The sequence below is a fragment of the Heloderma suspectum genome, chromosome 2 (genome assembly GCF_057233095.1).
Source record: "Heloderma suspectum isolate Gila_16-S chromosome 2, 16-S_ref, whole genome shotgun sequence".
Lineage (NCBI taxonomy): Eukaryota > Metazoa > Chordata > Lepidosauria > Squamata > Helodermatidae > Heloderma > Heloderma suspectum.
The window spans coordinates 62286099-62309841 of NC_139459.1; the positions used below are offsets into that span (position 1 = coordinate 62286099).

At 36.8% G+C, this 23743-nt stretch overlaps 1 protein-coding gene across 12 annotated transcripts in view; it reads right to left on the reverse strand.

Moving 5' to 3' along the window:
- MCTP1 (multiple C2 and transmembrane domain containing 1) overlaps nucleotides 1–23743 on the reverse strand; it is a 273863-nt gene that overhangs the window by 79839 nt on the left and 170281 nt on the right. For 9 of the 12 annotated variants that reach the window (XR_014787670.1, XR_014787671.1, XR_014787672.1 and 6 more), the window contains 4 exons: nucleotides 22835–22937; nucleotides 22378–22479; nucleotides 21985–22059; nucleotides 20240–20359 (listed from right to left, as the gene is read on the reverse strand). Coding sequence is in view for 9 of the 12 variants with exons in the window: in XM_084833774.1 (XP_084689900.1) it covers nucleotides 20240–20359; nucleotides 21985–22059; nucleotides 22378–22479; nucleotides 22835–22937 (400 nt within the window). In the remaining 3 variants the exon portion in view is untranslated. The remainder of the gene's footprint in view (nucleotides 1–20239; nucleotides 20360–21984; nucleotides 22060–22377; nucleotides 22480–22834; nucleotides 22938–23743) is intronic. The other 3 variants (XM_084833776.1, XM_084833775.1, XM_084833779.1) reach the window with 3 other exon arrangements.

Below are 23743 nucleotides of genomic sequence, written 5' to 3' on the forward strand. Positions count from 1 at the left end.
GGAAGTATAACCCTATACACTTCAGAATTCATCCTGCTTCTTTTATCAGCAGTCAGGTCATCAAGAAACACCAGTGACCCGGTTCCATTGGCAGCCATACATGCCCATGCCATAACACTGCCTCCACCATGTTTGACAGATGATGTGGTATGCTTTGGATCATGAGCTGTTCCTTTCCTTCTCCATACTTTTCTGTTCCCATCATTCTGGTACAAGTTACTCTTGGTTTCATCAGTCCAAAGAATCTTATTCCAGAACTGGGCAGGCTTTTTTAGGTGTTTGTGTCAGGAGCGCCCTTGCTGCCTCTTCAAGTCCCCTCCAGTAGCAAGGGATCCTTTCCAAGGCTTTATTCCTTTACAATGTAATGACTTTCAGATGCTAATTGCCAGTGACTAAACAAGGAACTGCAAAGTATATCATAGCTGAATAACCTAAGCTCCATGTATGCAGTTGGTCCCTGTTTGGAGGAGGGCGGGAGAACTCTGAAACATATGGGCTAGGAGGGGAGGCTCCCGCCCTTACCCTTGGGGCATCGGGACGCAGCCGTTCCCATAGCGCCAAGCGGGCTGAGCGCCTCCCCTCAGCGCCCTCCACCTCGTGCCTCTCTCTGCGCCGGCGCCTTGTGTCTAGCAACCACTGATCTCCCGCTCTTTCACTGCCAGAGTCACTATCTGGAGGAGAGGGGGCCTCTCCCTGCAGCTGCACCTCTAAGAGATGAGTGGACTCCTCTCCCACGGGTTGCAGCTCTTCCTCAGAATCAGAGCTGCTTTGGGGCTCTATGGGCTCAGTTCCAACCCTGACAGTTTGCTGGCAAAGGCTAATCTGGCCTTTCTGTTCTTCAGCATTACCAGTGGTTTGCACGTTGTTGTGAAGCCTCTGTGTTTACATTCATAAAGCTGTCTCTTGACTGTAGATGTTGACAATGACATGCCTACCTCTGCAAGAGCGTTCTTGACCTGGCTAGATGTTGTGAAAGAGTTCCTCTTCACCATGAGCAGAATTCTGCGGTCATCCACTTTAGTTGTCTTCCGTGGTCTGCCAGGCCTTTTGCTGTTGCTGAGCTTTTTGCTGTTGCTGAGTTAATTCCTTCTTTTTCAGGATGTTCTAAACTGTTGTACTGGCCACCCCCACTGTTTTTGCGATCTCTCTGATGGGTCTATGTTGTTTCCTCAGCCTAATGATGGCCTCCTTCACTCGCATGGACACCTCTTTGGACCTCATGTTGGGAGTTCCAGTGAACAGCTACCAGATGCAAATGTTAACACTCAGAACCACCTGCAGGCCTTTTGTCTGCTTGCTTGGTCATGGGGTACCCAGGAAACAGGCCACAGCTGGCCATGCAGCTGCTTGTCAGCCATTCGTTCCATTACTTATGAGCCACCAATGATGGGTGTGTGTGTATGCCACTGGCTGTCCTTCCTGAATGGTTAGTGCCCCACTTTTGTCAAACCCCTTGCATTACAGCTGAAAGTCCTGACTTCGCTCCTATCTGGGTGTGTTTCCTTTCAACTTCAATGTGGTGGTGTATGGAGGCCAACTGCCAAAAGAGTTAACTTTGTTCCAAAATTTCTGGCCCTGACTGTAGTTGGTTTACATGTTAACCACCATCACACAGATGTGGTTAACATGTAAACCATAAATGGTTTACATTGCCATAAATACTTAAAAACATTTGTATGTGATAGCTGCTACAGCATGATGAGGTATTCTTGTACAGTGGCCAATCTAACTCCCATTATGACCATCATATGGACCAATTTTAAGTGGCTGAGATGTGTAAGGCAGCACAAAGAGTTACAGATGCTCAGGGCTGGTTCACATTTGAGGGTGGCACCACAGGAACACATGAGACCGTCACCAAGCTTGCAGCTAGGCTACTATCAGGCAAAGACAACTGTATTAGGTAGAGACAACTGGCCCCTCTATACATTGCATTGTATATGCCACTGCTGTGATTAAGCCATCACAGAAGCTATTTTCCAAGCTGCAGCAATGGCTCAAATGGTGGCAGTGGCATCATATCATACAAATACCTGCTCTATGTGAGCATGGCCTAACAGTGAGCTCAACAGGACCCTTGCACGCTCTTGAGGTGCTCATGTAGGTGACACTATCAAAATATGAAGGAGCCCTACCTCTTCCAAGCATTGCCCCATCTAGGTTTAGGCATCTTTTATTTTTTATGAAGACCATTGTGTTCAAGACATCCAGGTGGTATTACACTGATCCCTATGCTTCTAAGCTACTTATAATGAAAATTAATTTCAGACAAACACTTGAATTCTGTCATGAAGACTGTGACACATGTAAGGAAACCTCTGTTTGCAATTTCTGGTATAAGATTTGCCCTCACTGCGCTGGTTTTCGAACATCAGAAAACAAAATCTAATTTCCTATGCTGTTGTTTCTTGTTTTCCTTATGAAGGCAGGAACCCTCAAATGTTAGGAATTATTTTTCAGCATATATTCCTTGTTTATCACTTTCCCCCACCACATCTATTTTTTAGTAACTGATTAGTCTCCCTGGGATCTAGATACATTTCTGATATCCTTGGCTGTCTTGACACATGCATTCATACACATTTTACCTATGCATAAATGTAAGCAAGCATCACATATTTTTACTTTATATGTGTTCCTAATATCATACTGAAACACACATGCAAAAACAGAAACATCTATATATGCACTCATATATAAGGATATCCAATGGGAACCCCATAGGGAAATGTATGGGGTATTGTTACAATATCTGTCATCCATGTAAGAGAAAGTGAAATGAGATGGGCATTAAATTTGCATACAGCCTGAAGCACAGAGGTTCCTGTATGTGGAGAGTTGATGGGCATATCTGGCAGGAAGATTCTGTCAGAATTAACTCAGGAAAAACACCCCAAGGAGGTAATTTGAAGACACTGTGAGAATTTGCTTCAATACAAGAAAATAAACCTGAAATCCACAAAAGGTAATAACCAAAAGTTAACACAAATGCTATGGCACAATCAAGGGGATAATCTATTTTAGTTAATTAACACTGAGTTTCACATTGTCAGAAGCAGCTTTCACTTAGGTCTCACAGCATTTACACAGATGTGGAAAAACAAGGTTATATACATTGCAACAAGAAGAGCAGAGAGAAGAGTAAAAGCAATACCAATTAAGAAAGGAAGCAATCAGTATGATTCAGGATTTCACCATTCAAGGAGAGACAAAGTTAAAGTCAAAATCACTACAAGAGAAATCATTATAGCTGGAAAGCTCAGGGGAACATGTGTGCTCTTAGAAAAGATGTAACAATCATGGAAACACATAGTAGTAGGTGGCAGGTGGAATATTCGAAACAAAGTGGTAAAACAAGCCTACATTAGTGAGGCCTGCTTTAAAGGCCAAAATTAAGTTGTTCAGTGCAAGTACAGTCCTACCCAATCCATGTCTCCTTGGATCCTTGCACTATGGCAGGCAAAATATTCAGGTTTGGAGAACAAAAATTAGTTGCCTACTCCATGTTATCCAAGCATGACTTTGTTAAGATATACCCTACGTGGTGATCAGATCTTCAGTTTTACTGGAGGTAGAATGCAATAATTTTCTGGATAATGCAATTTCTGTAATTCATCAATGTATGTTGATGAGCCATCAGTGACTTATACCGATCAGTGGTTCATCTAACCCAGTACAGTCTACTCTCCCTTAGACACTTAATTTTTGTGGTCTTTCCCAGTCCTAGTACCTAAATACACAGAAACCCCAAATGCCATAATTAGATCTAATGCCAGTGCTGCCCCAATCTGTGGCATGGGAAGCTCCAACCATCCATGTGCTCTGCTTCTTTCAAATGTTGTATAGTGCATGGGGATGTTCTGAAATGCTGTTGGAAACACAGGAATTGAATACAATTCCCAGAGGGGTAGGAATGGAATAGTATGCCATAGCGTTCTATGGCAGACTCTCAAAAGCAGAGTGTTGGTGTATTATTCATTTACAGAGGTTTGTTTGCTTCCAGTGGCCAAGGGCTTGGAGAAGGGGCTAGGAAAAGAGCTGTATTATTGACATCTTGAAGCCAGATGCAGTACTAAAGTCTCTGGTCCTGTAGGTATGCTGATATACAGTTGCATTCAATATTTATAATGTACTGGGATGTGAGCTAAGGCGGGGAGGAACTGGATGGAGGTCACTGTACGTAACTGGAAATGTCTTCAATATAACCCTAACAAAAAGTAGTGTGTATATCTAAACTGAAACTGGTAAAAAAGGCCTGCCCTGAGTGCCATGTTTTGGTAGAAAGGCAAGGTACAAATGAAATAAATAAATAAATAGTGACAATGTATGTACAACAAAACCTTTTACACTGAGAGGTACTTACTATTGTAAAGTCCCTAATATGTGACTGTTCACCACTATATCATTAGGCAAAGAACAATAGACATGAAGGATTCATAGACAATGTAGTCTGAACATCTCCCAGGTATATTAACATATAGTCCTTTGCACTAGGAGTCATAATTTTGTACACAGTTTGGTATGCATACATACCAGTCTTGTGCCACTGAAACATCTGAATTTAATTACGACAAGCTGCACTGTAAATGCCCATCCAGAGGTTCTTTTCTACTGAAAGGAATAGCAAGTCCCATTTTACATCTGAACACTGTCTTCCCTAAGGATATTACTTCTGCAACACCTTCAGCCAAGCATGGTAAAAACTTCCAGAGGGGTAGATGCGTTATTCTATTGTAGCAAAAGCAAACAGTCTTGTAACACCTTCAATACTAACAAATTTATTCTGGCATAAACTTTTTGGAGTAGAGTCTACTTCATCAGATGCATGACATGTAAACAGTAGGGTGAAAGTACACAGACTTTACTTTTTATATTTCACTGTTATTTAACCCCAAAGTTTATCATCCCCCCCTTTTCTACCCACACAGACAACATATATACCTGCCAATTTAGGATAATGTTTCATGCAGTTGAGGAAATGGATTCTAGACCATAATCAACTTGTTAATCTTTAAGGTGCTACACAACTTTATTGTTTCAGCCAAGCGATCTAGGATCAGAGAAACCTTGTTTTACCATTGCTTAAGTTAAATCAGAATCTAGGTTTTCTACCAAGCAGCATATAGCCAGGGGCTTCTGAGTCCTCTACCTCCTTATTGAACCTCTCTGCACCATCTGTAAAGCTGTCGTGGAAGTTGGCAGATCCTTTGAAGTGATGTCCAACACATAATGTAAAGTTGCACTCAGAAGAGGAAAGCAAGCCACACTTGCTGAACTGGTACACATGCAGGGGGACACTTCAGATCCTGGCCTTGTTCACAATTACCACCAGATTCCCTGCTCTCCCCAGTTTCTTAGCTTCGCCACGTTACTAGGCAAGGGTAGTTTTTAATTTACATACTTTCAAAATTAAGATGACTCTATATGTCATGTAAATAAAAGTTTTACAACTTTGTAGACAAAAGTATGCATTGTTGCTATGGCATGTATCAGGAACTTTTTACAGGAGAAAAAGATTTCATTATGCATAGACAGAAGATTCTTTTACATCAGCTTGTGTTCCTGCTCATCAGATCTGATGAGTTCAATGGCACTTACTCACTTTTGCAGGGCCTCTATAATGGAAATGTTCTCCCTTCTCTGACTAGTCAAGCCATGTACATTTTTGTGAACACCAGTAACTCTGACTTGGCTAGTGACAATGGAAAGGGGAGTGGGGGGAGAAAAGAGAGAGAAAAAAGAGAAGACAGAACCAACCACCCAAAAAGCAAGAGAGGCTCTTGTTGTTAACCTTACTGCATTCACTCAGATAAGATTTCATCATTATGCTTTTTCTCAGTTTCTTTTATATCTGAGTTCCCTCACTAATATTTCAAATTGTGAGGTTCGTATTTTATAAGAATTCATGCAAACAGTGGTACAGCCTACAAAGGGGATCTATTTGGACTCTTCGTCTTCAAGATAAAGATACCTTCTATTCTATTGAGACAATGAAAAGCTAAAAACTCCCATGCTGATAGTCTGAAATATTTTTGCTGCTACAGCGAGTCAAAGGTTAGCTCCCTCCCACCTGCATTTGACTTTGCATGTTCTAGTATACGCACAAATGCACAGATAATATGATTAGAAAACAGCTTGTTCATAGAAGGCTGTAGTGTTCCCTTCTCAAGTCTCCCATGGTGCAGCACACTGACAAAGGAATAATAAAGATGCACATTAATAGGCCTTTGTAAGTTTTTTTTTAATCCCACTTAGTGAATTTCAATGAATTTTACACTCACAGCTGCCTTACGTTAACCAAGAAAAAAACCCCAAATGAATAAAAGGAAACTATTGTAATCATTAAAGGCCATCTTCCTTAGAGACAAGATATAACAAATCTATGATAACTTCAAAACAGTATTTTTCTCTGCTTTGTTATTAATAAAATAGAATAAAGCTCCAAATTTTCATTCAAGCAAGCCATGATTGCTAGTAAGAATAATAAGTAAATCTCCGTTGGTAGTATATACTGATTATGGGTATAATAGATCTAAAAGGAAGTCTGCATTAAGGGGCAGAACAATCTCCCTGGTAAAAGAGGTTATTATTTTGAGGATTCGAAGTACCACTGGTAAGTCATATGAACCTGCGAAAGAGGTGCACTTTAGTAGCCAGTGTACAATTTACTAGCCATTCTGCAAAATCTGTTAAGGCAATGCAACACTCCTGGGACAATGAAAAAACTTGCAAGCTTGAATTATAATGTTTCACCCTACATTCTTTATTTAATGTATTTACCAAGAAACTCTCAAACAGCAACAGTTATTCAGACATGCTCCTAACTTCAGAGTACTAGTTAATAAATGGTGTAAAAGGACAGCACAGGGATCGCTTACTACTGTTACATGCCAGTCTCATAGGAGCCAGTCCAGTTCTCACACAAGTTAATGGAAATAATGTAGGTGGCCCTGTCCAGAGATGAAAAGAAAAGCAAGATTAAGAGATCGAGACTTCATTTACCTCATTAGTGAGTTGAAAATAAAGCAACTGCTGAATAGTGTTTTGTATAAAGAAGAAAATGGAATACAGAATGTTAGAACCCCACAGATGCATTTGTATCTGAAAAGCACTGCATTAAAAGAGACTTTTCTTTTCAGATAGCTTATCACTGTAACTTTCAGGATTTCAAATAATATATTGGATTTTGCTGCTGTGCAGTACCTCCATCAGATCACAGAAGGAAAGAATAGAATACAACAGCTTTGAAAGAGAAACCCAAAAGGCCAAGACAATATTTAGGCCACTTGTTGTAAGAGCATAGATCATCATGAAAGTCTGGAAATTATGCAAATGTAGTGCTAGCTAGATTTAGCCTACCAAGGTTAAATAAATAAAAAAAAATAGACCATGCCTTTATGAAATTAAATATCACTGCTTTCGTGAGGCAAGACTGCTACCTACAGGCTCAAATGCAGAACAACATTAATCAACTATTTGTTCAACAGACAAAACAAAAGTATTACTAATTAGCAAACACCACATATTTAAATATGTGCATATCAGCATATCAGATGTATTAATTATTTGTTTTGCTTATTACCCAAATTTTAGAAGTGTCTATATTTTTCTTTTTCTGTCTAGGTTAGTTGCCACTCCAACCTTTAAAACTTTCTGTTAATGCAACACGAACATACATTTTCTTCCACTTGTTTTTATGGGTTTTTTTTCTATTGTACATGTTCTAGAAATGATACTGCTGAGTTCAAGAAAATAAGAGATTAGAAATCTGAAATAATTAGACATATACAAGCTTAAAAATTGGGGGAAATGTTGATATCCTCTCCCTATAGAGCTTAATGATCATGATTTAAGCTCCAACATGGAGGTTCTGTTAAGTATCTTTCCCAGCTGACTTTGATATTGAGGCACATATAATGGAGGTGGCCAGAAAGAGCTGTCCCTTGTACACAGAGAGAAGCTCCAAAACACATCCATATTCCGGAAGATACTAAAAGTGCCTCTAGATGCTTCAACTGTTCTGAATGCTCTTTCCTAGAATGGATTAAGCATAAATATGGGAGCAGTTCCACCTGTTTCAGAGTGATAATGCATGAGCACATTTTGCAGGATTAATTCATTCTGTCATGTACGGATAGTTGTGTGTTAAAAAATACTTCCAAAAAAAATTAGAGCAACAGGCATTTATTAAATGGTGGGCGGAATCCATGTGTGTTAAAGTCAGTGGTTTCTCTTCTTCTTGCAAATGATGAAGAATTTATACAATACATAATTTGTACAACATTATTATCATTATTAGATTGCTTTTTTTCTCTGTAAAACACTAAATATAATATAAACTTACAGACTTACAGAAAGTTCCACATTCACTTTATAGCTCTTGTTGCATAAACATGCAGGTTAAACTATATGTCAATCTGTATTGTTAATTAACAAACAGGCATTCTTTTGAAAATAATTCAGAACAAAAGAAGTATCAATAAGTTTAATATTTAGATGAAGAGAATTACTGCAACCCAAAGTAATATCCATAGTTCAATTACACTCACCTCCTTTAGGGATCTAAAAATGAAGAAAGTATGCCAGCTAAATGCAAACACTATTGAATGTGCTTGTTTTTAAATGTTTAAACATAATTATTTCCTTTAGCTTAAAAAATAATTAAGATGGCAAATTTGGATATTTTGAAAGATTTTTCCCTTTACACAATGATACAATTATAATTACCATTAAGTAAGAATAATGGTAATTATAATTACCATTATAATAAGAATAAGTAAGAATAGCTTCCTTCCCTTTATGCTTGAGGTAATCCTGCTAAATAGTTTTAATACTGGAAATTACTTACTATAATGAATTGATTTCAAAGCACTCTGGAGCTGAAAAATTTTAAATACATTTCTTTTCAATAATTTATTTTAAAATGCTTTATGCCTCTATGAAGAAAATTCTTATTTTAAGACTTGACATTACAAAATCATATTTCAGTGCCCTTTTAAATTGTACTATAGCTACAGCGAATGTTTGGTGTAAGCACTTTTTTAAAATAGCAAGTCATGGACCTTAAGAAAAAGGTTGCATTAGAAGAACCAATTCAATCACAATTCTGAAGTCATATTGCGATCTACATGCCTGTTGTTGTCTAGAATATATTATTAATGTGAAAACCATTTACAATTATAAAAAGCAAAAATGCAAACTACACAACGTTCTCTTGATCAGATTTTAAGATGAACAAAGTCTTAAAATTAATTCCACTGCATTTAACTGTGCCCATACATTTAGATTCTAAAGTCAGCAACATTTCAGTTAGAAAAAAAATAAGTTTAATTGGATTTCACTACGGACATCTAAATTATTTTTAAAAGAGATTTCTTTAGTGTGCTTGTATACTCTGCTGTATATATGGTGCAGTTCTATTATTGACGCAGGTCCATGTTTGGGACTGAGTATGCAGTAGGAGCAAAGGCATTTCCGTATCTGCATTTATAACTCTTTGCTCCCACAAAATAATTCTCTGTGTAAGAACAAGCATTACTATCTTTAAAAAATCTCTAGCAACAGTTCTTAGGAAAAGACACAAAAGATCATCATCCAAAATATTTTGCTGCATGAGTTTTCTGAAAGGTCTCTGATCTTTGGCATTATTCAGTATTTAAAATCCATAGAAGAACAAATACATGACTGAAATTGTTAATTATGAGACAAATGTTGATACAGAATGCTGTACTGACTCCAAAAGATGGATTACTTGTCATAAATTTATAAAGCTTTTGTGGATTCAGTATCTAATTTCTTTCATTTGTGCTGCTATCAAGATAATTTTTAAAGTTTCTTTTAAAATGGATGTCTAGAAGGTGAATACTAGGTGAAAACCTCCAATATAATAAATCACTCTTGAATCAAATTCTTAGCTTGGTTATATTGCTTTATACGTTAAACCACACTAAAGTTTTGTCTCATCTATTTTGGATGTAAAATGGTTTTCAGAACAGCCAATTGTAATGAAATCTTACTTTCTAACTTTTACAGCACTAACATATATAACACCATTGTGTAAAACAGAAATTTTACTTCTAAATCTAACTATGGGTAGCTTAAAACACAGATGTAAAAAGGATCCATTCTGTCAACCAGGGAGCACTCTGCACCTTGCTACTTGCTGAAAAGAACTCAGAAGATATGACAGATAGGCAAGGTGCTTCCCAGGAAACAAACATTTCATAGTTTACTGAAATCTTGCTTGTATTGGGTCTGTATGGCATTTTTACAGCCTGATCCTTTGCTTGTTTACTTGGAATGGGAGTTACTCCCAAGTAATTGTGCACAGTACTACAACCATATAGTTTGGCCTTAAACCTGTTACACAGAAGTAAATACTGCTATTCAATGAGTTCTTCTTCTAGGTAAGTGTGCATAAGATTACAGGGTGATCTAATCATGTTTACTCAGGAGTAAGTTCTATTGCATTCAGTGGGGTTACTTCCAAATAGTATTTCAGGTTTAGATGCTTAAAGTAATCATAGGGCAAAGGAATAGACATATATGCATTTTCCAACTAGAAGTGTAGAAATCTCTACCAACCCTTTTATAATCAGTAGTTTTATAAAAGTCTTGGTTTACATTTACTTTGCATAATAATCGGGAGAATATTTGAGAAGAAAATATCAAATGCCCAGATCATTTAGACAGCTTTTTACCTGTTCCTTCTCCCAATTCTCAGGGGCAATGCCTGTATTACCGTAAATATACAACATTTGGTAGAGCACAGTTCTGCAAACTTTAATGATCTCATCCACACATTCACAAATCTTTCTCTCAATATCAACATTTTTGAAAGTAAATCCAGTTGTTTCATCTAGCATTCATGAATGTTTTTTTAAACTAAGACAATCCATTCACACACGTTTCTTTTTGCTGACAAAGATATTCACTATATTATTTGTTCTGTCCTTTTTTCAGTAACAGACTATACTATGGTGAAGTCAAAATGTATTTGTAATGTTAGCAACTGTCTCCAATTACAGAACTAAGGTAGGCATTTTGAATGAAGTTAAATAAACTAGTGAAACATTATCTAGGAAAATATTTAGCTCTGAACAGTTAGTTGTGGATTAGGGGAAAAAAAACCTCTTATGAGGATGTAACACTTTGGCAATTAAGTGGGAAATTAGACACTTCTTATGCATCCCCTCTACACTGGTACATCTTGAAAAAAATCTTAGTTTGACTTCAGTGTTTCTCTATTTTACATTTACTTCAAAATCTAAACCAGCAGCATATTTCTATTAATCTAAATTCAAAGCTAACTTTAAAATTGTACAAACTACGACAACACACTATACTACATCTGAAAAGTACCGACCAAAGTTTCAATAATGCCTTGCAAAATCCTGGCCAACGATTCGTATTCACATTAATAATACAAATAGCAAGTGAAAGTTTGCTTGCTTAACAAGTGATCAAGTGAAGGGAAAATGTACGCATGAATGTACTTTAACTATATGCACTTAAGGATATATTTTAAAATAATGTATGAAATAATGAAATCAGTGAGCTGATTATTTACCAAATAAATAAACCAGCACCATAATGAAAACCAAAACAAAGCTCAGTTCTGGAAATAATGACATTGGTTTAGTCTTTAGTGTAATCCCTGGCTAACTAAAACACTAAATCAAAGACTATCATCCTATTTACTTTCAGTAAATTTGTAATTTCACTATGTATGTAGAACAGACAAGACCCTCCTTCTTTGAGGCCACCTCTGGACAAATTACAAGGCAGGTATTTAATGTTAAGGCTGTAATTAAAACATTTCCCCTATAACCCATGACTTCTGATAACAGTCCCTTAGAAATATAATGGTTACAAATCTCTTTTATGGCTTTAACAAACCCTTATTTTCCCTGCTCTGCTACATACAATGTAGAGTCTATTTGCACCTATTCAGTACTATATTACAGATACAGTTACAGCAAATTTGTTTTCCTCAAAAATGCAGTGAAGCCTAATACTCTTAAGTAACAACAGACTTGTCTTTCATTTAAAATAGAACTGGTATAATTTTCTCCCAGAAACAAACTATTTTCCTGACAATGGCTCTGTTCTTAAAATTCTGAATGGGGTACAGCTCAATTTGCAGGTGTTCAGGTAGAAAGGTGAAAGGGTATTTGACCCTGATCAGGTAATTGTTTCTGTGGTAGGTAACTTCAGCCAGTTCAGTGATATCATTCTAGTACTACTAGATAGGCTGCCAGAGTTTTCAACTGTGAATTGCATAGGTACACTCAAGTGCTCAGTCACTGAAACAGATACATTTTAAATGCTCATAGTAAGAAGATACACAGTTAACAACCCACGTAGCATTAGTACAACCCACGTAGCATTAGTACAAAGAAAGAAACATAGCATTAAAATCATTTCACTAAGGAGAAATATCACGTAATAATAAAATTCAGTAGTACTAGCTTCACAGAGTTCTTTCCAGCTTTGCAAAATAAGTAGGTTACAATGCTATACAATGTATCCAAAATACTAATGACTAAAAGGTAAAACAAAATTGTATAATTTAAGTAACCAATTTTGGTCGTTTCCTTTAACTAAACCTGCTAGTATGTCCATTCATGATTACAAATAAGACAATTAAATTTCCTTGAGACACAAGTGTTAGAAGTGCTATTACTATGGCCTTAGATTGTTTTGTTATCTTTGCATGCCAATGCTGTGACATTTTTTATTTATTCATAATCTGTGCGCTAATGGTAAAGCATGAAGAGGACAGCAATTACTACTTCTAAAATTTTAAGCCATCTTAAGTACATATAGTAGATTTTGGCATTAGAGCTTCTTTCAATCAAAAAATCTTATGCACTGTCTCATCAAGAATTCAATCATTCACAAATTATTAAGTTAGTTTCAATAAGAATTATGTGTGTGTCTCCATTACTCCTGTTCAGGCTTTGGTTTAAACTAAAGTCACTGTGCATTTGCCTATTGCAAGTGAAGTTAGTAGGCGCACAAGCCTCCCATCAACTCTTGTTAGAGGCAATAGTTCGTGCTATCCTATCTCAGCTCAGAAAGCACTCCAGTGTGCATGTTTTGCCTTGATCTTATGCACAGCAAGTGGAAGAGCACAGAGAAGGAAAGTGATGTAAACAAAGAGCTAAGAGTGAGGATGGGAGCTACGCAGCTTTATGGCTGGAAAGGAGAAAAAAAGGCAAATGAAATGCTGCTAGCTAAACCACCCTGGTAGGGATGATATGGAGAGAATCACTGGGATTAAACACTACAGGGAATGAAAGAGAACAGTCTCTTCCCCCACCCCACCCATTATAAACAGTGAGAGAGAGAGAAGAGACATTGCCCACACACGCTGATTTCATTAAAGGAGAAAGCCCTGACAATGTGACAGTTTTATAGTAGAGTAATATACATTACATATTGACTTGCCAGATATTAATTTTTATGGAACAAAATTAGAAGGAAGTGCCAAAGTTGATCCAGTGGTTATTCATTTTTTTGGAAGGTGGAACGTTTTTATATTAAACATGTACTTCCTTGCTCAAGTGTACATCGGAAGACACTACTATGTTCAAAAGAGATTTATCAAATGTAGTTTTACTGGGGAATCAAACATATTTCAGAATGGATTCTACATGTTACCTCTGCATTGGAGACTATTTATGCTGTAACATACCAGCAGTAAGTAATAAATATGCAGGAATAAACCAATATTAGATTAGTCAAATGCTTTTTTAAAAGTTTTATCTTTTTAATGAGGTAGAGAAGAATTTGAATTGGCCCATTAATGAGTTATTTTTAGTTAAGGAAGGTAAAGGTATTCAGAATCATGCCTAATCATGTGGACAATATAGTTCTGGAGAATAATAAAGGCTACTGTGCAGTAGACATTAATTGCAATTTCACTATATTCCAATCCTGTATTGACCTTTAACAGCAAGTTCACCTTTTTGTGTTAATGACTGTTAGTTTTTTAAACTATCATGAATTTGATAAAAAAAAATGCTTTGCAGAGTAGAATATGTATTCTCCTTCAGATGCAGTACTAATTAGAAACTGGAGACTTGACAGAGCTTCAGTTCCATTAAGAAGGCTGGTAAAGCTCAAGAATAAAAACATTCTCTACTAACTGTTTTGAGTTGCCCTTTGTTATAAATAAAATAAATAATTAATGTAAAATTGAAGCACTATTTTTTCCTAATTCCATGTGAGAAAAATATTTCTGAAACAAATCTTCGTTTTGGACTAAATATTTTAGATCATCCAGTTTCTTACACGATAAATTAAAAAGAGGCTGTTCTCTTTTGAAAGGTGATTCATTTCAGATCAGCAATATCCAGCTCCTCTAGTTTTGCAAGAAAGCTGAAAGTTGTCTGCACTGAAGAACAAGATACACACCAATACTATGCACACTCAGTCTAATGCTTGGTTTTATGCTGAGAACTGTACACCTTCAATTTTCATGAGCAAGAGAACATTGTCCGTCCTGGAGTTTTCCTCTATAAGTTTGCCAGACTATTTCTACTTATTTAAGGAATTTAAGAGAACATTCTGCCTAAATGGAACTCTATTTTAAGGAATAATTGCTATCACTTGGAATTGCATCTTCTGTTGGCAGGGGGGGGGGGTCAACACAAAAGTATTCCTTAAATCTGAGAACTAATGAGGAAGATGACACTGAAAGTTAGTTTGATACATAAAACGACGACATGGTAAACAAAATAGCATTTGCCTAGAGTAACAGGTAACTAAGCCTGAAAAGGAAAGAGAAAGATATAACAACAGAGGGGGTCCTCAACATTCATTTTTACCTGTATATTTAAGATGCCCTGAGCATCTTCAAATAACCCTTTAATTCACATATAAGGGAACTGATTTGACACACTGTATGACAGGAGAGCATTAAAAAACAGTCAAAACATCAACAGGCCCTTTTTTGGCCATGCACTTGATATTTCTAAAAAGAAAATACAGCTATCTGTATTCTCCTGTGCCCCAAGACTAACAGTAGCTTCTGGGAATGGGGGACATTTGGGTCAGGAAAACATGCTTCACTCTGCAACTGCAAATCTATGGTGCAGAACAAACAGGTTCTTTAAATGTTTATTTAAATGTTTATTTAATTTAAATGTTTATTTCAGTAATAGAATAATAGAATATAATCCCTTCCCGTTCTTGCCACACTTCAGAAGCAGTTTGTGACACAACATGGGATTCTACTGTTCAAAGTCAAAAACCCCACTGGGCATTTCCAAACTGTGCTAAAGTATCTCTTCAAATCCCGCCATTAAATATTACTTTCTTTATGCATGAATCTGATCATTTACCATCCAAGCCAGGTCACAAGCATACCATCTGCTGAAGAAAAAAGAAAAGCACTTGGACTTCTGTGCAATCGCCCAGACAGCTTCGGCTATTGGGCGGTATAGAAATGAAATAAATAAATAAATGCACTTGCAGCATCCAGTTGCAAAGGAAATTGCAGGATTCTTGCACATTTTATATGTTATTCTTAAGAATAAACTTAGAAGAATCTGGGGATAATTCGACATTTAAATATGGATTTAAAAAATCAGTACGACAATCAGTTTTTTTGAACACAAAGGCTGGAATACAAAGAGCCTTGTGTGTGAATGGAATGCATTCTACATGAGCATGTGCGCACCACCAATCTCTCTGCCGCTACCTCCATCCCTGCATTGCATGCAGCTTTGGAGGAATCCCTGGTCCACAAGAGCAGCTTTTCAGGTTGCACTTTGGGCTGCAATGGGAACAGGAGGCCTGGAAAGGCCGTGGTAAAAGTGTTAAACATTACATGCAACCCTTTATAGCGAACGATAGAGTTTTATTTTGTCAGATTATGTAGCTCAAGCTTACTAGTGTAATTTCAATGTATTCATATGGTACACCACCATGAACATGTTCCATAACTGAAGAAAGCCTTACTACATTTTTATAGCTATAACAGATGCATGTCATTTGCACATGGTCTCTTCTTTCAGGGACAGTCTCCATTGCATATCCTGAAAAGCACAGAATTCTAAAGAGAAAATTAATGATATGGCATAGAAATGTAATATTTTAGTGAAAGACAAAAACAATAAAGTTATGCATGTCACCTCCTCACTCTGGTATCTCATAATTTCATTTTTTGCTACCTATGTGCTACTGAAATTGAACTACACACTTGAACAAAGTAATGATTTTTACTGACTCGCCACCATGGCCATTGCACTTTCAACCTAAGATTGTACACTTTGAGGACAAAGTGTACAATTATTTAACTCTAAAATCTTTCTACAATATGAAATGTTCTTTTAAATTCTTCTTAAGTTATTGCCTCATTCAGAAGCCTCAGAAGAGGTGAGTCACATCTACAACAAAAGGACCTACAAAAGAATTCCCATGATTCTGAATTATGTTGATGTGCCAAGAGTTCCTCATTAATAATGAACATCTAATGCAATCCTAAAACTTCAAACATTTAAAGATGCAGCTCCGACTTTTCACTTAAGATGACTAATATAAAGATAAAACTAATATAAATATGGATTAAGCATAAATAAATAAATCTGATAACCAATACAGGAAAAAGTGGTGTAGTAAAAAAAGAGAATGGCACAAGATTAAAATAAAAAGGAAAAGAATGAATAATCTTCCCAACTATAGCTGAAAGTGTGGAATGTTGGCATCATTTTCTCATGAGAAAGGATTATTGTTATTTAGTGCAAAGTTTGAATGTTCAAACTGGCAATTCAAGTGCTTTATTGAAGTCATTTGGGAACATCACCTACTATGACGATTGGCTATACCCTTCTAAGTTCATGCTTAATGCTCCTCCAAGTAAAATGCGTGTTTCCCTTTAATTACTCTATTATGAATTGTACACTGCAGGCTAAAGGAAAATGCGATAACGTACATCTTAAACTTTTCATTAGACTACCAAAATTCCAATCCTACCTTTTTGTGCACTCTGACATTTTTGTCTGGCATTTTCATTAATTTTGCAACATACATAAATGTAACCGAAATGTTAGCTGATCAATACTTTGTCTCTTTCTTGTAGCAGTAGAGTGCATTTCCCTGAAGACCATGCAGCAGTACAGGAATTAAATGTGTAAAATATCAAATGTTAATGTTAACACAGCAGCACTTACTGTATAACAACTGAAAAGGCTAAAACAATTCAAAATAGACAAATGACACCACAAATTATCCACAATCATATTTAAATATTAAAGTTTGTCCTGCAAAATAATTCACTGACTCATGTTGAAGTATGTCCTTTTACTGGTGGTTTAGTTGTCCAATTATTTTTCTGTTCATTATAGTAAGTTGACAGTACATGAGAGGTTGCACACATTCCCTCCTTTCCTACCCTATATCCTCTCACACTCTTCAACATCCACAAGTGCATGAACATCTGGTCAAGAGCATGAAGAAAATTAAACCCAATTAAGAAGACGTTTCAGTATCTGCATTAGGTTATTTAAAGACAATCCTCACCATTTCTGCATAAGGGATTACTTCCATACATTTCTTATGCATAAAAATATTCTGGAATAATCACGGCATGTTAAAATTACACAGATGTAATAAAAACTGCTTGATTTAAACATGAACAAGGAAATTTTAACTCATTTATGATCTATGGAACAGCTTTTAAATTAAACATTCAAGTAGGTTTTATTTATTGCATGTTTTTAACATGTGCAAAAAAAGAGACAACAAATAATGCTGCAGTATTAAAGTACTAAATCTATTGGTTTTTCAGCCCCTCAGAAAAACCAGTTATAGTACCCAAATCCATGTAAGTAGTGTGCATCTTAAAGGACTATTTAAATCCTATAGGTTGGATCCAGAGTTGCCCCTCTGTGAATAGAAGGGCTCTTTCCATTGGTGAAGGGAACTGGGATACAGCAGAGACTCCCTATTGGAGGAAGAGGTGGGGTCACAACATTTACTAATTCCTCCTGCCCCTTGCCTGCAGCAGCATCTTATATTGCTCTGCAGGGTCTCCCAACCCTCCAGAGCAGGTTTGCAGAGGTATAAGTGGCTGCAGGGCAGTGGGTGGGTGGGGATCAGCAAAAATCACAAGTGGGATCATCCAGTTCACAGAGTTCCACTCCACACAATTCTGGATCCAACCCTATGTCTCCTTAACATAATCATCAAGATTTGATCACTCTGTAATCCCTTCACTCTGTTAGGGCTTTCAACAGCCTTTATGAAAAGTCTTTGAAACCACTCAATAATCTGTACCAATATGTTGTCAATGTAAAGATCAAGGCAAACAAAGATAAAGGTGTTCAAATTTTTTAAAACCAGCCTGTAGACATTGATTCTTTTACAAGGCCCTTTAGGTGCTTGGCTGGTTGGAGCAATGCTGCCCAATCCATGTATGACATTGGAGTCAATGGAAGGCAGATGGTCTGCATCACTTGTCTGCAATGCCATAGCGTGACATCACAGCAGATTACTTAATAGCTTCAAAAAAGCTCCAAAAAAGGCACGGCAGGCACATAGATCAGAGAAGAGAAAGGAGATTTTATGGAACAACAAAAATATAGTTCATTACACTGATGGCTCTTAGCTTGTCAGTTTTGAAGCATCAATGTCTGTTAAAGGACACTCAGAATCTAAGGAAGGACAGCCTATTGCTCATTTGTTCATTACAGCTGACGCACAAACAATGATTCTTCAGTAATAAGCTTCCCGATCTTGGATAACCTTCAAAAGGCAACAAGCTAGCTATAAATATATTTGGCTTAAAAAAAAAATAGAACAATGTCTGAGAAAAGAAAATGTACAATTTGCTTTTCTTGCAGAGCAACATTGTATTCTACAGTGTGGACAGCAACTTAGTTCTGGCACTTGGGGAAATGAGACAGAATGAGAATGCGTTTGAAGTGTTGGGAATGAGTTTATAAGTTTAACAAAAACAACTGAGTTTAATGTGTACAAAACCCTATAAGAACGTAAGAACAACCCTGCTGGATCAGACAGAAGACCTGTCTAGTCCAATATCCTGTTTCCTACAGTGGTCAAACAGATGCTTGAGAAGCCCCAAAGCAGGACATGAGCACAACACCACCCTCCTGCTCATATTCCCCAGGAACTGGTATTCAGAAGCATATTGCCTCTGCTCTTGAGGTGGCATATAGCCATCTTGACTAGTATGTCCCACAGAACACAGTTTGCTATTGTATCAGTATACTAGTTTCCATTATTATGCTACACCTCTTCGCTTCAAAGGAAACAGTATCACAGAAGCAGTGTGGTTGCTAGTTCTGTGTGGTCATTCCCAATGAAACCCAGCAGCATTTGAACTCAGGAATCCACAGGCAAGAGCATGTTCGATACCAGTGTTGTCCTTGCCCAGACAAAAGCAACATCGTAAATCAATGTCATAGCCCCCTCCCACATGATTTCCGAGGCTCAACAGTTATCAGAACAGCATGGGAAGCAACCACCCAAAAGCAACAATGCCAAGTTAATACCTCAGTTTCTAAAACTTGCATTTGCTGACTCGCAACTTTTCATCAAGGTTTGTAGAATATCACGACCATATATCCCAGATATTGAAATCTTTCATTGCCAGTTTAAATAAGCTGCTAGCCTTTGGCTGCTTTCAGTTCTTAGAATGCTCCTAATTGGAGCCATAATTGGAGCCATGACAATTGTCAACAGTGGCAAGAAAATTAATTAGATGCAAGCTAAGAGAGACACTTGATCAAATAGCCACAATTTATAGCAAAACTTTTTTTTTTTTTTTAGTAGGTGGCAGATTAAGAGGCAAGAAAACCCCATCAGAGATTGATTTAGTGGATAGGAAAGTATAATCTAAACATTAAAATAAATAAATGAGAATGCATTTGTCTCAAAGGCTGGAGTGGTTCAGGAGAGGATCATGCTAATACCCCAAGAATGCCATATTAAAGGGTCCCACTGGCCAGTGGCGCTCAGAGAAAATATTTGCTGCATCAAACTTTCTGGATACTCTCATCTTATAGGTCATTGATTAGGGATGCACACCAATTCTGGGAAGTGCTGGCTGTGCCAGTATTAACCTTAAACTACAGTCTGCTTATTAGTTACTTATTTTGGCCTGTAGATAAAGTTGTGCCCCAATGATGAGGTCATTACATATTGTTTTTGCATAAACATATCACCAACGTTAAGGTTAATATTCTGATTAAGGCAAAAAATATCATACCAAAAAAGCAGCAAGACTCCTTGGTGGTGAATCCCAGTCAAAGCAACTGTTTATATAGTAGGCAGCATTTATGAGTACCATGACACAACGCTTAGTACGCATGAAGTTCCTTAGAAGAAGCTGAAGAAAGAAACACACAGCATGTGTTAGCTTGATTTGTGCTGGTTAGGTATGAAGACTCCTCCTTAAAATGTACTATATGAAGTTAAATTCCTACAGGGCAAAAAGCAGAAATGGTCATCTAGATACTTATCAACAAGATTATCAGTAGTTGCATCAAATGCAGGCTTGCACTTTTCTGTGGTACTACAGTACAAAAATAATTAAAGTTACAATGCAGTGGTACCTATATTCCTATGTTTTATTTCCAAATATTTAGGCATACCTTAGGTACTGAGATTTAGAGATCTAATATAGCAACCTACATTTTTGGAACCGAAGTTCTGAAATTGACCTTAGCCATTTTTTTATACTAAATCATGTATGCAGCTAATTCTCTCTGAGGGAATTTTAGTCACCATTTTTACATTTAAATTGTGACAATACAATACTATCACATGAACAGAAAGAATAAGAAGTTTCCCTTTAAGGGACTATGATGATTTTTAACAAATAGATGGAAAAATACCTATCTTGAATTAAACTGTTAAGTTCATCTAGGAACAAAATTCACTAACCTATAGGAAACATACTGCCTTGAGAGGGTTTCACCCTTAAAGGTGGCTTAAACATAAATAAATGCATAAAATAAAATAAAAGTGGTAGATTTTATTCACTAGTTAAAGGTCTCTGATGTTTTTAAAAAGAACAACTCCCTTTAATGAGATTCTTATACTACAAGCCAAGGTTTTAAGACTGTACTTGCTGCTAATATTTACAGGTTTATTGCTACTCTTTTTCTGCAAACAGGTCTAACAATTTCTAAGAAGCAGCTAGAGAGAATTAGACATTTGGAATAAAATACCTTTTGTGATATTAAAAAAAGAGTGCTTGCTTACTTTCTGATAATAGAAACATAATCTTGTTTCTTATAAAAGCTCTTTACTGAAAGGAGTTCTACATTTTATGTAAGAATTATACAAATACTGAACAGTATACAAATATGATCCTGCAAAGCAGAGTGATGTAGAGTTTGACTCTTAAGCAACCAAAATTCTAAGCCTGAAAAAAAGAGAACATAATCAACATGGTTGTAGGATTATTTTAAAATAACTTCTGATGAAAGCTTTTAGTAGAATTGTACTTGTGAAATAGGTATTACTGGTAAATATAAAGTATTTATGTGAAAAGGAGATCAGATGCACATCAATCAGCCTTGAAGAGTCAAATGAATTTTTTGTTGTATTGATTAAGATTCTAATAAGCACCACAGATTTAGAATGAAGAGAACAAAAGACTGATACATTCCCTAATCCACAACAATATGGGAGTTCCTCCAGGTCAAAGTTAGCCACAAAAATTTATGCTAGACTAAGTTTACAGCCACCTGCATTATAACCTGATACACAGGGGCAGACTGATGACTTTAAGTTCTCATGCACACATTTCACAAAGATCAAATTCTGCCAAGTGGGGATAGATACATACAATTTATATGCTTGCCTCTTTTGAAATCTCCAACTAAGTTTGACCATAAGTGAGATGTGCCACTCTCTTTGCTTTCAGTGTTCAACAAAAAAATGATTGTAAGGTTACATTTGATATCAGATCTTCTGGAAATAAATTAGTCTTTTCTAACTCTTTACCTGTTTAGAAATTCTGTTCTCTTCTTCAATATACTTCTGTTCTTTGGGCATTAGGGTTCGTAAGCTGGCTTTAACCTATACATCAAAATCATCATGTTTAAGGACTGATATATACATAATTTAGAATCATCATTATAATATTTCAAAGACATGAGGCCAAGAATATAAGCTAGAAATGTGAGGTACAGAAGCTCATGCCTGTGTATACATTATCAGAAGTAGAGCAAAGTGAAAATGCGTGGGTGTCTCAGCCAGTGGCAGAAGAGCATTCTGCAGCATACAGCAAGGTTTAGAGAAAATGAGGAATGACAGAAATTCTCTACAAATCAGGAACAAAAGCTCTCATGAAACTGAACTCTTTAGCAGTACAAAAAAGCCAAAGTTAAGACTTACAGCATTAAAAATCACATCTATTTCAAGATAGATGACCCCCTTTGTTGGCCCTGTCAGCTGCTTGTTTTTCAAGACGTAGGCTTTCTGTTCACCATTTTGAATCTGCAGGAAAAGGACATGACAGCCGTCTGTCTCGCAGTCTCCACTGAATACACTCCCTCAGTGACCTTTGACCCCCAGCTGCTGAAACTGACAGAGAACCCAAAACAACTGTGGCAATTCTGACAAGTACCTGTTCATTACCAGGACCAAGTCTGTCAGGAAAAATTAACTATCATGGGATTCAACATGGCCGTGAATTGACTATGTTAAATTTTTTTTATTGTTTTTATTACAGACCTTGGTTGAGAAATGACATACAGCACTGATTTTTTCCATGAGCATAAAAACACATAGAGTAGTGTGTTAACTAAATAATAACAACAACAACAACAACAATAATAATAAAAAAACTTACAGTCAACAATGGTATAGCCACTTTTCCCAGGAAGTCAGCACTCCGATCTCGATCTTCATCATAAACTGTCACCTCAAGAACTGAGTGGATATCCTTAATATTGCTAGGAAAGGGGTGTGACAGAAATAGATGTGAAAAGCCACAAAACTGAATGGTTACCAAGGCAAATGCATTAACAAATTACAGAAAAAAAAATGCTGCATGTATTTTTAAAAAGCATAAATCAGAATAAAGGGGCTAAAAAGAGATTAATTGAAATAGTAATGTCCAGGAATGCAACTAAGGCAACCTTCCCCAACCTGCTGCTCTCCAGATGTATTAGATTACAACTTCCATCACTCCCTGGGGATGATGGGACTTCTAGTCCAACAGAACTGGAAGTCACCATGTTAGGGAATGCTGAACTAAAGCTTGACATTTGACATCACTGTTCTCAATATTACACATCCCACAGGTAGAAGAAAAAACGTTTTTGTTAATACTTAATTGTTCAAAAAGCCCAATATACTGAAGGGCTTTAAATGAAAAACTGACATGACTAGATCCTTAGTGAGCAAAGTACAGGCTCCAAAAATCACAACTTGTAGTCACCAAATTTCTAAGTGGTTAGGAGTGTGTGTTATTTATTTATTTATTACGTTTATATCCCGCCTTTTTTCCTCCTTAAGGAAACCAAGGCGGCGTACAAAATCCTACTCCTCTCCATTTTATCCTCATAACAACGACCCCGTGAGGTAGGCTGGGCTGAGAATCTGTGACTGGCCAAAAGTCACCCAGTGAGCTTCCATGGCCAAGTGGGGACTGGAACCCAGATCTCCCGGCTCCCAGTCCAACACTCGCACCACTACACCACACTGGCTCTGACAGAGTTCTCCACTTCTTAAACTGTTCTTAAAGCATCAACATTAG